The sequence below is a fragment of the Eriocheir sinensis genome, chromosome 42, assembly GCF_024679095.1.
Source record: "Eriocheir sinensis breed Jianghai 21 chromosome 42, ASM2467909v1, whole genome shotgun sequence".
Lineage (NCBI taxonomy): Eukaryota > Metazoa > Arthropoda > Malacostraca > Decapoda > Varunidae > Eriocheir > Eriocheir sinensis.
This window is the reverse complement of record NC_066550.1, coordinates 7,428,369-7,445,373: the sequence shown is the minus strand read 5'-3', so window position 1 is coordinate 7,445,373 and position 17,005 is coordinate 7,428,369. Positions and strand designations below refer to the sequence as shown.

The window sequence follows — 17,005 nt, the reverse complement described above, 5'->3', positions numbered from 1 at the left end:
GGAAAGCAAGTTTGTATACCTCATCTGGGAGCCTGAAGCCATGCTCCGTGAAGACACAGCACTCTGTCTTCAGGCTGCCCAGCTGGGGAGCCCCACCTTCACCAAGGGCTGTGGAGAGCTGACTGTAGGTCTGCTTAATCAGGTCTAAGTACTCCCTCTCATTAAGCTGATAAGCTGCTGCCAGGTTCTTGAGGTGCTGAATGACTGGCTCAACAGGTGGTGTTGACGCCCAGCCAAAGGCACTGGCTACATCAGGAAAATCATGACATTCAACTAAGGCAGTGGTGGAGCCCAACACACTGCTGTACTTGAGGCTCCTCAGGCCCTGGGGCACCAGTGGTCCAGGTGGGGTGGCCCACCCCAGACTTGAGGGATATCCATGAGGCCTGCTGGATGCACCATACACAAACGGCACCCCCAAGACTGCCCGGCAGACCTGTAGGTAGTCAGACCGTCGGTTCACAGCCTGCAGCAACCCCACAGACTTCCTGGCTTTGTCATCCTTGGACAGCTGGCTGTTCTCTAGGCCCTCAAAAAGGCAGACCAGTTCATCCTGAGGCATGTCCTGTACCTTTCTGAGGCCCAGGGAGCGCAGGAGTGGGTAATGGTTGCAGAATGAGTCTTTTGGTTGCTGTGGCTCCCCAATGAGGACACAATGGTCTTCATCCTCTGGGTCGTACAGCTCTGACGGGCGGCACAGCGACCCGTCAATGTTGGGAACAAATTTAGAGTTCCTCAACTGCTCACGGACACTGCTGCTTCTCTCCAGCTGAGGGTCCTCCAAAATGTACTGCACCAGCGCCAAGACACTGTCATCAGAGTGGCCGCTCCTTAATGCCTTGATGCACAGCTCCTCCTTAGACAACTTGTGAGCCCCCAATTCCAATGCCAGTTCCATCTCCTGGCGCTGGGTGGGTGTAAGAAGAGTCTCGGGATAACTCACTGGAAAGTCTACAAGTTCTGGAGCAATTGTGTTTACTTTCTCCAGATGTGAATCTTGCTCCAACTTGTTTGTGTCTTGAGCCTTGAACATGTGGAGCTTGGTGAGGAACCCTGCAAGAGGTGGCTGGATACTGGAGACCTCTATAAAGCTGCTCACGGCCTGCCTCTGGTGCTCAGTCTTGTGAGTGTTGAACCGAGTGACTGCTTCTTTCTCCTGGTCCTGCCTCACCACCTTCAAGAGGAGAGCCAGAAAGAGTCCCCCATCACATTCAGGGTCAAGGAAATGGTACTTTAACTTTACCAAGGAGCAATGGTAAAAATAATGGGCACACTGTAAGGAGCAGGTGTGGAGTGTGTCAGCATTGAAATGCCTACAGGCGGACCAAGCCTGGGCACGACATACTGATCTTTGAGTAGTCCCCCCCCCCCCCCCTGAAACTGTGGTGTGGTGTGGTGTGGTGTGGTGTGGTGTGGAGTGGTGTGGTGTGGTGTGGTTTGCAAGATATAAGGAGCTGTGGTGTGGTGTGGTGTGGTGTGGTGTGGTGTGGTGTGGTAAGGTGAGGGATGTGTGGTTTGCAAGATATAAGGAGCTGTGGTGTGTTGTGGTGTGGTGTGGTGTGGTGTGGGGAGCTGTGTTGTGTTGTGTTGTGGTGTGGTGTGGTGTGGTGTGGTGTGGTGTGGTGTGTTGTGTTGTGTTGTGTTGTGTTGTGTTGTGTTTTGGTGTGGTGTGGTGTGGTGTGTTGTGTTGTGTTGTGTTGTGTTGTGTTGTGGTGTGGTGTGGTGTGGGGAGCTGTGTTGTGTTGTGTTGTGTTGTGGTGTGGTGTGGTGTGGTGTGTTGTGTTGTGTTGTGTTGTGGTGTGGTGTGGTGTGGTGTGGTGTGTTGTGTTGTGGTGTGGTGTGGTGTGGTGTGTTGTGTTGTGTTGTGTTGTGTTGTGTTGTGTTTTGGTGTGGTGTGGTGTGGTGTGTTGTGTTGTGTTGTGTTGTGTTGTGGTGTGGTGTGGTGTGGTGTGGTGTGTTGTGTTGTGTTGTCGTGTGGTGTGTGTTGTGTTGTCGTGTGGTGTGTGTTGTGTTGTGTTGTCGTGTGGTGTTGTGTGTTGTGTTGTGTTGTCGTGTGGTGTGGTGTGGGGAGCTGTGTTGTGTTGTGTTGTGTTGTGTTGTGGTGTGATGTGGTGTGGTGTGTTGTGTTGTGGTGTGGTGTGGTGTGGGGAGCTGTGTTGTGTTGTGTTGTGGTGTGGTGTGGTGTGGTGTGGTGTGGTGTGTTGTGTTGTGTTGTGTTGTGTTGTGGTGTGGTGTGGTGTGGGGAGTTGTGTTATGTTGTGTTGTGTTGTGTTGTGGTGTGGTGTGGGGAGTTGTGTTGTGTTGTGTTGTGTTGTGGTGTGGTGTGGTGTGGTGTGGTGTGTTGTGTTGTGTTGTGGTGTGATGTGTTGTGTTGTGTTGTGGTGTTGTGTGGTGTGGTGTGGTGTGGTGTGTTGTGTTGTGTTGTGTTGTGTTGTGTTGTGGTGTGGGGAGTTGTGTTGTGTTGTGTTGTGGTGTGGTGTGGTGTTGTGTGGTGTGGTGTGGTGTGGTGTGGTGTGGTGTGATGTGTTGTGTTGTGTTGTGTTGTGTTGTGTTGTGTTGTGTTGTGTTGTGTTGTGTTGTGGTGTGGTGTGGTGTGGTGTGGTGTGGTGTGGTGTGTTGTGTTGTGTTGTGTTGTGTTGTGGTGTGGTGTGGTGTGGTGTGTTGTGCTGTGTTGTGGTGTGTTGTGTTGTGTTGTGTTGTGTTGTGTTGTGGTGTGGTGTGGTGTGTTGTGTTGTGTTGTGTTGTGTTGCGTTGTGGTGTGGTGTGGTGTGGTGTGTTGTGGTGTGGTGTGGTGTGGTGTGGGGAGCTGTGTTGTGTTGTGTTGTGTTGTGTTGTGTTGTGTTGTGTTGTGTTGTGGTGTGTTGTGTTGTGTTGTGTTGTGTGTTGTGTTGTGGTGTGGTGTGGTGTGGTGTGGTGTGGGGAGCTGTGTTGTGGTGTGGTGTGGTGTGTTGTGGTGTGTTGTGTTGTGGTGTGGTGTGGTGTGGTGTGGTGTGGTGTGGTGTGGCGTGGCGTGGTATGTTGTGGTGTGGTGTGGTGTGGTGTGGTGTGGGGAGCTGTGTTGTGGTGTGGTGTGGTGTGTTGTGGTGTGTTGTGGTGTGGTGTGGTGTGGTGTGGGGAGCTGTGTTGTGGTGTGGTGTGGTGTGTTGTGGTGTGTTGTGTTGTGGTGTGGTGTGGTGTGTTGTGGTGTGGTGTGGTGTGGTGTGGCGTGGCGTGGTATGTTGTGGTGTGGTGTGATGTGTTGTGTTGTGTTGTGTTGTGTTGTGTTGTGTTGTGGTGTGGTGTGTTGTGGTGTGGTGTGTTGTGGTGTGGTGTGGTGTAGTGTGGTGTGTTGTGTTAAGAACATAAGAACATAAGAACGCAGGAGTCTGCAAGAGGCCGGTAGGCCTGTACGAGGCAGCTCCTTTGACCCTAAGCTCCCGTGTATCTAACCCCACCTAATATCGCTGTCCATGAATTTATCTAGTCTATTTTTGAATGTGACAATTGTATTGGCACTCACCACATGACTGCTAAGCCTATTCCACTCATCCACCACCCTGTTAGTAAACCAATTTTTGCCTATGTCCCTGTTGAATCTGAATTTATCCAGTTTAAACCCGTTACTTCGTGTCCTACCCGGTTCTCTTACCAACAAAACCTTATGAATGTCTCCCTTATTAAAGCCCTTCATCCATTTATAAACCTCGATCATGTCTCCACGCACCCTTCGCCTTTCTAGAGAATGCAAGTTTAACTGTTTGAGTCTTTCCTCGTATGGCAAGTTTCTCAACCCCTGAATCATCTTAGTCATCCTCCTCTGCACCGATTCTAACATTTTGATATCCATTCTATAGTAGGGTGACCAGAACTGAACCGCATAGTCAAGATGAGGTCTAACTAATGCTAACTATAGTTTGAGGAATACCTCGTGGCTGCTGTTGCTTACGCTCTTGAAATAAATCCCAGTACCCTATTAGCTCGATTTCTAGCTTGAATGCATTGTGCCCTTGGACGGAGATCAGAGCTCACTAAGACCCCTAAATCCTCTCGCACCCAGACCTACTTATGAGAGTGTCATTTAAGCAATAGTTATGTGAGGGGTTGTTCCTACCTACACTCAGAATACTGCACTTCCTACATTGAACTCCATCTGCCATTTATCCGCCCAGTCATATAATCTGTTGAGTTCACCTTGGAGAATACTAGCGTCCTGATCCGACTCAATTACTCTACCGATCTTGGTATCATCTGCAAATTTACTAACATCACTACTAATTCCTGTGTCTAAGTCATTGATATAAATAATAAACAAAAGTGGACCTAATACCGAACCTTGTGGGACCCCACTCGTAACACATCCCCAGTCAGATCTTTTACCATTGATTTGCACTCTTTGCTTCCTATTGCTAAGCCACGCCTTGACCCAGTTCAAAACTTTACCCTCTACTCCGTGAGCCTGTAATTTAAGCAACAGTCGTTGGTGAGGAACTTTGTCAAACGCTTTACTAAAATCAAGATAGATTACATCATAATTTTCATCTCTGTCAACCGCCTCAAATACTTTATTGTAGAAGGACAAGAGATTGGTGATTGGTGATGTTGTGTTGGTGTGTTGTGTTGTGTTGTGTTGTGTTGTGGTGTGTTGTGGTGTGGTGTGTTGTGGTGTGGTGTGGTGTGGTGTGTTGTGGTGTGGTGTGGTGTGTTGTGGTGTGGTGTGTTGTGGTGTGGTGTGGTGTGGTGTGGTGTGTTGTGGTGTGGTGTGGTGTGGTGTGGTGTGGTGTGGTGTGTTGTGGTGTGGTGTGGTGTGGTGTGGTGTGGTGTGGTGTGGTGTGTTGTGTTGTGGTGTGGTGTGGTGTGGTGTGGTGTGGTGTGTTGTGTTGTGGTGTGGTGTGGTGTGTTGTGGTGTGGTGTGGTTTGGTGCAGTGTGGTGTGTTGTGTTGTCGTGTGGTTTGGTGAGTGTTGTGTTGTGTTGTGGTGTGTCGTGTCGTGTCGTGTCGTGTCGTGTCGTGTCGTGTCGTGGTGTGGTGTGGTGTGTTGTGTTGTGTTGTGTTGTGTTGTGGTGTGGTGTGGTGTGGTGTGGTGTGGTGTGTTGTGTTGTGTTGTGTTGTGGTGTGGTGTGGTGTGGTGTGGTGTGGTGTGGTGTGTTGTGTTGTGTTGTGTTGTGTTGTGGTGTGGTGTGGTGTGGTGTGATCTGTGTTTTACAAGGAATAAAGGAGGAACAAAACAGGTCCTGCCCTGCACCCACCTTGCCAAGAGCCTGAGTGGTTCCGTGACGGTCTGCAGCAGACAAGTACTCATGCAGGTCTTTGTGCTGGACGTGTTTTGGCAGCGCAGGGACCACCACCACCCCGAGGAGTTCCAGTGCCTCCACCTGGGGCCTGGAAAGCCAACCACCTTTCCCCTGCACCACCACAGGGGAGGAGAGAGGGCTCAGGGAGGCTGAGTTTGGTGGCTGAGAGGTGGGGAGCAGCGGAATGTTCTCAACGCTACAGAGAGGCAGATCCTGCAAGAGCGTCCACACCTTACCCAGCCACTGATCCACCTGCTGCAGTGGTGGCTGGCACCGCTGCACGTGACGGGCACTCTTGAGGAGCAGGTCAGGGCCGTGAAGCTCTGGCTGGAATGGGCGCAGCTGTGTTTTGCCTGCAAGGATTCATCAGTCTACAGAAGGGAAGTTTTGCTTCCTTTCATCCAAACCCTACTTCCTATAGAACCAATAGAAGTGTGACCAGGACAACCTGGCTCATGACGAAACAAGACGTGTGTGTGTGTGTGTGTGTGTGTGTGTGTGTGTGTGTGTGTGTGTGTGTGTGTGTGTGTGTGTGTGTGTGTGTGTGTGTGTGTTTAATTTTTGTGGAGCAGTAATAAGTCATGTGAAGGCAGTAAGGATGACAAAGTCAAGTGTGGCAGGCAACTGTCTTTCCTCACCTTTCTGTTCACCACCTCATCTTTGCACCACTCTGCACTGCACTAACACAGTGCACTTCAACCCTGCACTGTCACCTTACTCTTTCAAAATTTCATGTTTATTTCTTAAATATCATTAATTCAATTTTATATTCATGTTCTTAAACACTGTTAAGTGCAGAGAGAAACAATGAGGCTGCCGGCGAGCCCACAGCAACAGGCAGTGCTGGGACCACACCCACAGCAGTACAAGGGACGACACCGACCTGAGTGGGCCACGTCCTGCAGAGCCTCCCAGGCAGGCTGAACCACACAAGTGCTTGCCATGAGGCCCTCCAGGCCCAGGAGAGCCTCAGCCTCCACCGCCGAGCACAGGTACACCGCTGAGTCCGAGCCCCCCCGGCTGAAGGTTGACCAGGATCCGTCCTGCAGCGGGAGGAGTGGGAGGCCATGCAGGCCATGGTGCTGCTTGTCCTTGGCAGCATAGCACAAGAGTTGCTGGCAGGTCTCCTCTCCCCCCAGGTCACTGCTGCCCTTCCCTTGCAGTGTTTGGCGCAGCAACTCGGGCGTCACAACGGACAGCTGCTGGCCTGCAAGCACACCAAACAGCGACCTCAGTGCACCAGCATCCCACCACCAAACACTTGCCCCAACAAATGCGAGACAGGGAAGGTCCATCTTATGAATGTGATAGGAACCTTGACCTTTAAAAAGCGTGGTATTGCTCAAGAGATTTAGTAAGTCCACCCACAAAGGATTCGTAAGGTAAGAGTATGCCGTGGCTTTAAATTGCGCCTACAGTCTTGATCAGGCTGTGTTGTGTGTGTGTAACAGCACCATAATTGTCATATAGAATTTCAAGATGATCAAACACACACAAAGAAAAGTTAGCGATTTTTTTTTTAAATAATTTGTCATTTGTTCACCGATTTCTTTCTAACTTGCATATAAAATACTTTTCCATTATCCTAACAAAAACATGTCATTACTTTTATAATATGTTTTAATTTACTTCATTTTTTATTTTATTTAAAGTTATAAATGCTCTTACATATGGAAAAAATATGACCTTTAAATAAAACCTAATCACCTACATCATTTCTTTAATAGTTGAACTTATAAAAACCCAAGTTTTATTTATGTTAAGCAAAAGATAAAAGAGTGCATATATTTACACCAAGTTTTGAGAAAATTGCAATCAAAGTTTGGTTTCCATTTTGGTGCCCCAAAGAAGTTAGTGCTGCAAAAATACCTTTATATGGATGTTATGGTTCAGTAGTCACATAGCAATGCATGTACATAATGATACAGCACCCGGTCCCCCCTTATGAAAGGTAATAGTTGCTCAAGGGCGAGGGCGTCAGGATGTGCCAAGCCCCTTATTGTCGTCAGGCTTGGTGGTGACTCTTCACCTTTTTTCTAGACCACCTAGTCCTCCTCGCTGCAATCAGATGCTGGAGAAGCTGCCTAACACGTTTGTTTTTGGGCACGGTAAGTACGGCGCACTGCTGGTGAAATAGAAGGGAAGCGAGAGAAGCAGAGCAGTAACACGCTTCCCCTTCCATCCAGTGTTCCCCACACGCTGAGGGCATGGAGGCCGTGGAGGCCGTGGAGCGGTGGCTTGAGCAATGAAGTGCCGTGATGAGTGGCGCCAAATGAGTTGTGGGATTCACTAGCATACACTGACATGTGATTATTATACCTGGACAGCAGAGGCAAGAGCGTCGCCTTGCATCCTTCACACTTTACACACAGCAGGAAAAAAGTCATTGGAAGTGAACTGTGTGGAAGATAATAAGGCAAAGAAGAGTTTAGAAGCTGCCATTGATTTTTGAGTGGGTAATAACTGGCACTTCAGGAAGGGATACAGATGGTAACATACCCAGAGCATGAATCGACGCCTGCACATGGTCAGGAAGAATTGCAATGGGCAGCTTTTCCTGTAACAGTGCCTTCCTCACAGCAGTGGCCAGCTCAGGCTCCTCCTCACTCAGAGTATTGCTGGCCAGGACTTCACGGGGTGGCAGGAACCCACGGACCTGAGAACAAGGAGTGAAAATTCTGTCCAGGTAAGGTAAGGTAGAGGTGGGAGCATATGCTATAGCTGCGTGTGGCTGCGGTGGTCATCTCTGATACGTTGGCCCTTTCAGCCTGTGGTAGGTAACAACCATAGCTTGGCACGATAACAGAAAACCTTATTCCCGATAACCGATAACTGATAATGGAAAACTTTATAAGTGATAACCAATATTCGTTAACTGGAAACACAAGTATACGCGATAACCGATAACCGATACCCGATATTAATTCACAATTCCGATACAAGCTAGCGATAAGTCCGATAGGCGAAAACAATACTATATTGATATTTCAAATAAAAAACAGAGATGAATTCAAATTTTCATTATCTGTATTTTAGAAAACTTACAAAACCTGAAAACCACACATAGACACGTACCTATGGACGGTAATACTAGAAACGCCTGCACCGGTGTTGTGTTATTTGGCGTCCCCACCGTCAAAAGCTGGCGCTTTTGTTTACAAACACGAGAGATCAGCTGATCTCTCGTGAACTGCGCATGCTCAGACCAGCAAGCGTAGACCTGTACAGTCTCACAAGGCTTTTTAACCATAATTAAGAGATGCTGGAAGGCTGAATCAGACATACAGTACCACTACCATCATTCTTGCTGTTTCTAGAATGACACACTGTACGAGTTGTGTTTATATATAGGGGAGAGCGATGATGATTCGGCCACTTTTTAGAAATTTTTTTTGGAAAAAAAGTTTAAGAAGTAGTGTAATTGTGTTGATCTCAAAATGTTCCGTCATCATTTGGCTCTTTAGGCTGCTAATATGACACTCATAGCTATTTCCAGTTTTCAAGTGTAAGTGATGAAACACAAGTTTCTAAATCGTCTGAACCATCCCCACCCGCGGTGATGGTTCGGCCAGGGGAGTGGGATGGTACGGACACTCATAGTACTCGCCATAATATTAATATAGCTTAAGTTTGATTGGCTAATAAACAAAATTATATCTACTACAAAACATTTGTATAAGGACAAAAGTATCGTTTCAATATTTATAGGAGAAGAAATAAAAGGAAAATTACAAGAAATATCTCAAAAAATTTGGTATTAGGTCTTCCTTCTTTTCTTACAAGCATAATATCTGAATATAAATCAACCAAATTAACCTTTTTATAACCGTTGCAACACCAATAATGTTTAAATTGATATAAATTTAATAAAAATCATGAAAAAATCAACTGTCCGAGTCATCACGACTCTACAAAAAACAAATGTGTGGTCACACTCCTTTTCTAGCACGAGAGCTGGGTAATTGTTATGCAGCAATACCTTCGCCGTGCATCGCTGCGTCACCGAAATAATTTACATTGTGCTAATTGCCATGTTTTTGAAGTGAGAGCTTACGATACACGTACCCTGCAAATATTACATACGAGGTGCAAAAAAACATAAACTCGCACTTGCATCGAAAAGAGGAACTCTGAGGGCGTGGTTGTCCCTTCGAGGGCCAAGGCAACAAAGTTTTGCACATTCACACAAAATCTCGCGGCACTCACTCCCATACACCTTACAATAAGTGCTATGGCCGGACCATCCCACTGTCCGAATCATCACCACTCTCCCCTACAGAGTGTCGTTTTAGAAACAGCGAGGATGGTGGTACAGTACGTCTGATTCAGCCTTCCAGCAGCTACTCCTAATGTGTTAAAAAGCTTTGCAAGACTGTACAGGGCTACGCTATTGGTCTGAACATGCATAGTTCACTAGAGACCAGTGTTTGTAAACAAAAGCGCCAGCTTTTGACGATGGGACGCCAAATAACACAACACTGGGTGCCTTCAATACCATGGCATGCTCACAAACGAATATGGAATATTAAATTTGAGGCAGTGAATAATCATTTTTTGGGCAAAGTTAAATGATTTTTCTCTTTGATATATTGATTTTTGAGTCAAACATTAAAAGATAACCAAGTGTTTTAATGTTGATGATCTAAGTATGAAATCTCTTCACCGAAGATATTTCATACCCCGAAGTTTTTTCATACAACACCGGGCGCCCGGGCCACGCATGCGCAGTAGGGAGGAGACAATGTGTTTTTTTTTTTATGAGGCGGAAAAAAAGTACCGATTATCGCTAGTTTGGTAACAAAAGTAACGAAGATACCGATATATATATTTAAATAAGTAGCGTATTGCCGATAACCCGATTTTGTTATCAGCGATAAAGTATCGCGATAGCTTATCGCGATGACGCCCAACTATGATAACAACCACTTACCCTGGGATTGTCAGTTTGCTTTCCCAGGTTTCCCCAGGTACCCATTTATTGACCAGACTGAAAGGGAGGATGAACAGCTGGGTGAGCTGCATGCCGACTGCCTATCCTTTGTGAATATGCACCCACCTTTACCTTTTAGTGCTGTATGAAGCAGAGCAACACATGAAAAAAAATAAACTTTTCTGCTTTCTTCCATTGCCTGAGAATAAAAGGAAAGAAGGAGGTTTGCTAAAGATCAGGGTTGTTTTATTTAAATCAAGTTGATTTAAATCACTGATTTAAATAAAAATTTAAATTAAATGGTTTTAAAAAAAATCATTGATTTAAATGAAGATTTATATATATATATATATATATATATATATATATATATATATATATATATATATATATATATATATATTTTTTTTTAATGTCATTGTAATATTGATTTAAATCTTGATCTTATTGCTGAGCAACAACATAGGATGGAGAAATAAACAAAGAAAACACTCTAACTTTGATATCAATATTTTCTCTGGCAACTTCACAAAAAAATTTCCAGAGCTGATTAGTTCATTATATATATATATATATATATATATATATATATATATATATATATATATATATATATATATATATATATATATATATATTTTTTTTTACGTTGTTGCCTATTGCGCCGGTAGGCATCTTCCCGGTGGGGCCTGATGGTCGGCCCAAGGCTTCTTCCAGGTGGGGCCTGATGGTCAGCCCAGCCCGTTCTGGCGCAGGCGAGTGTTTATAGTGGCGCCATCTTGCATTGGCTCATGCTGCCCCCCGGAACTCGTACTTGATTCGCTTGGACGGCTTCCTCTAGAGTCCGGGTTGATGGGTGGTCTTCAGGACAGCATGTGGGTAGTTTTAAGCCACTCGGCGGTGACCGAAAAATCCGAGTGGGAGCGTGAGGATTCGAACCCGCGTCGTCCATCACGCGGCGAATGTGGGTCCAGTACGCTATCACTTCGGCCACCGCCTATATATATATATATATATATATATATATATATATATATATATATATATATATATATATATATATATATATATATATATATATATATATATATATATATATATATATATATATATATATATATATATATATATATATATATATATATATATATATATATATATATATATATATATATATATATATATATATATATATATATATATATATATATATATATATATATATATATATTTTTTTTCCGTCAGCCACACCTGGTCCGTCTAGTGTCCTCTGGAGCAGAACAAGACACTGACCGCCTTTCTCACGGTATCTTGCTGAGGCAGAGTGATGGTTTCAAAAGTATTTTACAACATGAACCACATGTTCTTTTATGTTGCCAGTTTCCAAATCATGAGCCAATACATTTAGTATGTGTGCAGGGCAACCATGGGTTAGAAACTTCCGTTCATTTGCTTGTTGTAACTGTTTTCTCATCTTGTTGACATTGGCTGTATTAGATGTTGATGTCTGTCCTCATATAGCAAGTTTCTCACCCCTTGGATCTTTTTTTTTTTTTTTTTTTGCCTCCATAGTCTAGTGGTTAGCGTGCCTTGCTACGAATCCGCAGCCGTGAGTTCGAATCCTGACCTGAGCAGTCAGCGTGCCGCTCACCCAGCTGCTCATCCTCCCTTTCAGCCTGGTCGATAAATGGGTACCTGGGGAAACCTGGGGAAGGTAAACTGTGGTAACCCGGATGTCATGCTGACCCTGTCCTGGGGTGATGGGTTCTTTCCACCTATGGTCAAGGGCCAGTGCCACGGAGATGAGCACTGCGGCCACACTCAGCTGTAGCGTATGCCCCCATCTTTACTCTTTTGGTTGGTCCCAGCCAATTGGTGGTGCAGGCAACCGTTTTATAGTGCCGCCATCTTGCTTGGCTACCTCCCCCCCCCCTCCCCCGACCTTCACTTGGTCCTCTTTAGAGAGTTTTGCTGGAGTCTGGAGAGTTTCGCTGGAGTCCAGTTGACGGGCATTCATGAGGACAGCATATGGGTAGTCTTGGGCCCCTCCAAACACTCAAATGAACTAAAGAAAAGCTATTAAAAGGGACAAAAACACCAACTATAGGAAGTGCCAGTAAAGGAAATATTTGAAACATATGCCCTAATTTTCAAAGAATCACTTCACATACACACATGGATCATCCACAGCCTTTTCTGATACTTTCATTAGAAGCTGCATTAATTTTTCTTTGTGCAATTTCAGTGAGGACATGTCCAAAACATGACATGATCTGGTTAGACTGTTAAGGGACTAGACAGAGTCGTGGTGTGGTGCTGGCCAGTGGCTGGCTGGCTGCAGATGATCAGTCTTGGGACTGGCTCAAACAGCCAGCCAGGTTACTTATCATGATGGAATATGATACAAGAATATTCCAACAAGTGTTTGAAACTAATGTAGAGAATATATAGAGGTTTACATTCATTTATTTTTTTTCATTAATAATAAAAAAATCGATTTAAATAAAAAATCATTAAAAAAAAAATCCAATTTTTTTTATTAAAAAAAAAAAAAAAAAAATCTGCTAAAGATTCACCCTTCTTCCTTTTTCATCTCCCTTCACTCTGCTGTTCCTAGCAAATAAACGGAAAAAGAAATTTACTCTATACTCCCTATTCTTTCTTTTCCTTCAACCGTCACTCTTCCCTTTCGCCGCCCAGGCAACTCACCTCCGTGGCAATGACAGGGAGGTCCAAGAGGCCGCACCAGACCTGCTTCGCCATCTCGTGCCACCTTCCTGCTGTCCCACGAAGGCTGGGCAGGAATGTGTACCAGGTGTCTGCACTGAAGCTGCCCTCCTTCGCTTCCTCCAGAAGTTCTTTGAGAAGCTCCAGATAAGCTCTTGGCACCACCTTACTGACCAGATCTTCATTCCAGACAACCTGCCGTGCACATGAAGTGTTACTCCCTCTCCCTCTCACTTAGAAATCCCTTAATCTCACTCACATTCATGCTGTACAAAAATGTAACCTTAATTAGTCCAACAAAAAGTGAAGAAAAAACGACAACCTGACCTAGGCCAAGATAACTTGCTAACCAGTTCACACCTTAAAGTAACTCAACCCCAAGCAAGCTAACATTAACTAAACCAAAACTAAACTTGATCTCAACCAGTCACGTTCAAAGTGTAGTGACCCAACATGTGCAAAGAAGGACCCAAGACTCTCTGGGTCAATGAGGAGTCTCTTTGGGTCAGTGGCAAGCTGTTGGCCTTCCCACCTCCCTCGGCATGAGTTCACATCTCCCGACTGCAATGAAGGTTGTTGTTGTAATATTAAATGACTTAAAATGCCCTTAAAGCTAATTTTCCTTCTTCCTTTTCCTCTTTTTCTTCTTCTCATTTAATGTCTTTGTTTTCACTTATGGGGTCAAACAAGCTATGTGTCTCTCAAACTCTTGACTATCATATACTCTCTCCTCCCTGGTGTTCATCCCTCTCTCATGTCTTTCTCCACATACTCTCCAGGTCATCTTCAGTCTCCCATCTGGTCTCCTCCCTCCTAACTCCACCTCCGAGTACATGGCCCTCCTCCTCCTTCCTCCTGACGTGTCCATAGCACCTCAACCTTTGCCTCCTCAGCACACTCAACACGTCCTCCACACCGCATCTTCTTATCACCTCCTCGTTTGATGCTGTATCATCCCATCTCACATGCCCCAGGTATCTCGGCATTCTGCACACCTTATCCTAGGTAGACCAGTTTCTCATGTGTTTATAAAAGCAACAAAGATGAAAGTAACTGCCACAATACACACATCTGGCTCAGCACATTCAAACTACCACACCACTGCCACACCTCTGACAAACACAACACACACCAAGACAAACCTTCAACCGCAAGATACTCTTCTGTCTGTGTGGTTGTATATCCGTTTACTGTGACTAGATAAACCTGGTAACACACACACACACACACACACACACACACACACACTTACATCTGTCTCGTTGATGCTACTCTCACTCGTCCTCCACTTCACTTGTCTTCGGTTCTGGCTGAGGACAAAGGTTCCATTGACTTGTATGGGGAGGTCAGTCTGGCTGCTGGGGTCTGGGGGCAGCGGCAGTAAGCTGAAGATGTGCCCCTTGGCTCTAGGTGCTGCAGGCGGGGAGACAGGGACTGCCACGCCCACCAGAGGTATGTGCTTGTCCTTGTTCCGTCCAGTCCACGTCATCCACTCTTCGTCTTCCTCCCCTGGTAGTAAGTGGAGGACCCTCAGAGTCTGCTTCTGGACTTCCCTTCCTCTGACTCTGGTCGTGAGTGTAGTCTCATAGGAGCAGGAGAGAGCACTGGATAGGGAGCCTCTGGACTGGCACAGACTCTGCCTGAAGCTCCTCTTCTTGTTCCTCACCTCCTCCGCGGCCCGGCTGGTGATCGTCATGGAGTGGGTGACATTTACCTTCCCCGCTGTATGAATGCCAAGAGTGACCTTCTCCAGGGACTTCAGGAAGGTGAGGCAGATGTCAGCCTCCACAGCAAAGGACCGGAAGAGGTTCTCAACATGACTTGAGGTGTAGAGTGTGTCCGAGATCTTGGAGGCAGACCGTCGCAGGGGAAACCAGAACAGAGTGCCTGGGAGATTGCTGTCAGCCTTGAGGTGTTTGGTGAGGTAATATTCAAAAGCCTGGTGGCTGGAAGGGTCAGGCAGCACCTCCGTCAGCTTGTCGAGGGGGAGGGAGCGACACATCTTGTCCTCGGTTTCACTGGGGTCCATGAAGAGCGCCTGCGTCCCGCTGATGATGGTGACATAGTCTGCAGAAAAGTGACTTACTCACTACTGCTGACACCAGATCAATTACAAGTTTTTCTATTACTTTACTAATTCTTTTAATTTTTATTTGTTAACATGACTAATTGCCACCAGAACTATTACTCTTCCTTGATCATCTCTTATCATTAATTTTGTGGGTGATACAGTAATTACAGTTAGGTAATCTAGAGGTCAGTGGTTTGGGCATCTAGAGAAGTATCTGGATAGAAGGTGTGTAGAGGAGAAAGGAAAGGAAGTGCATGGCAAGCAGATGAGATAAAAGGGGCAACTGAGGCTAAAAGAAGGACTTTTGGGAGATGAGATGAGAAAAAAAAAGCACTGAGGAACATTGGAGAAAGACTGATCAGGCAAAGTAAGGAGAGAGTAGTTGAGTAGTCTGGCAGGTAGGTACATTAAGGTGCTGCCCAAAGTAACCTGAACACGGGGACCTTTCCATACACAGTTCTGCCTCTTGCCACTAGGAGGAGGCGGTAGCACCCTTTGTGGCTCAGCACAGTAATGGCCGCAGTGTGAGTGGACGCATTGTTCAGTTCACTTCTTTCTGTAAGGCCTTGCTTGGGCACTTTAGAGGTTTAGCAATGGCGGATCTGACAGTACAAAGAACCTGCAACAAGTTCTGCTTCAAGATCAACAAGACAGCTGCAGAAACTCACCGGTTGCTTCAGGAAGCCTTTGGTGACAAAGCCACGTCCCAAAGCAGAACATGTTTTCTGGTACAGGCGTTTCAAGGAGGAATCAATGTCAGCTGAGGATGGTGATAGTTCTGAATGAACGTCAACAAGCACAACATCAGAAAACATGAAAAAGGTTTCAGGCCATCCTTGCAGATCACAGACGAACTATCCATGGTGTTTGTGATGTCGCAGGACTGTCGTGCAGGAGTGTTAACGCATTTTGTTGGATGAGTTGGACGAGACACATGGCTGCAAAATTTGTGCCGAGATTGCTGAGAACGAACAGAAGGCACATCTGGGTTTTTCATCATGACAAGGCGCCCGCCCACATACCACTTGCTGCCTGGCAGCTCCAGGCTTCCAATAACATGGAGGTCACTCTCCACCCCACCCCATCTGCCTGACCTTGCCCATGATACTTTTCCATGTTTCTCAGGATGAAATTACAAAGTTCAGCATTTTGACTCAATTGAGGAGATCCAGAAAGAATTGCAGGAGGTGCTTGAGACCCATCACACTTGAGGCCTTAAGCGATACATGGAATCGGGGAGGGCCTGCTGTACACCTCCCCAAGTGGACTACAGGTAACTCTCGATTTACGCGAGTTTGGTTTACGCATTTTTTAAATAACGCGAGATCCAAAATCCAAATAAATGTTTAATTTACACGTTTTTTCACTTATACACGATATTTTATGGAGTGGCCACCAGATGTCTCACGCAACTGGACTCACACGGCGCCACGGCCACACAGCTGAGCTCAGTTCTTCCCACGCGCCACTTGAACAACAATACAGTACCCACGCTGCCACACTACTCAACAACAACAACACACTCGCTGCTGTGCTACCATGAGGGGAAGGGCAGCCAGAGGAGGAACCACGAGAGGGAGAAGAGTCAGAGTGATACAGTAGGCAATAAAGGTACAAACCTACCTCTTGTTTGACTTACATTGTTTTTGATTTACGCAACCTCTTCAAGGACACAATACTCGTGTAAATCGAGAGTTACCTTACTTCAAAGGTGAGAGACCCAGAAGGATGGGTAACTTGTTACCCTACAATATTCAAATTACTGAGACTTATGGGTAGCACCTGATATGGGCAAAATACTGTGCCTGGAAGATGAAAAGCTCTTCAGGAAAGAAGTGAAGGGAGGAGAGGGTGAAGCTTGCAAAATAAAGTGAAGGGGGGATGGAGAGCAGAAGTGATCATTTCAGAAAGAAAATGAACGTAGGGCAGCACATCCACAAGGGGAGATGGAGAGGATTTTTACATAGATTTACATAGAAAATCAGACCACACAGACCCCATGGTCCAG

The 17,005-nt window shown here is 45.8% G+C and overlaps 1 protein-coding gene across 37 annotated transcripts in view; it reads right to left on the bottom strand.

Moving 5' to 3' along the window:
* Positions 1-17,005, bottom strand: part of LOC127009887 (sacsin-like) — a 39,452-nt gene that overhangs the window by 2,720 nt on the left and 19,727 nt on the right. For all 37 annotated transcript variants that reach the window (XM_050883371.1, XM_050883366.1, XM_050883370.1 and 34 more), the window contains 6 exons: positions 14,179-14,993; positions 12,909-13,121; positions 7,769-7,925; positions 6,153-6,476; positions 5,225-5,622; positions 20-1,174 (listed from right to left, as the gene is read on the bottom strand). In XM_050883371.1, the coding sequence (XP_050739328.1) occupies positions 20-1,174; positions 5,225-5,622; positions 6,153-6,476; positions 7,769-7,925; positions 12,909-13,121; positions 14,179-14,993 (3,062 nt within the window). The remainder of the gene's footprint in view (positions 1-19; positions 1,175-5,224; positions 5,623-6,152; positions 6,477-7,768; positions 7,926-12,908; positions 13,122-14,178; positions 14,994-17,005) is intronic.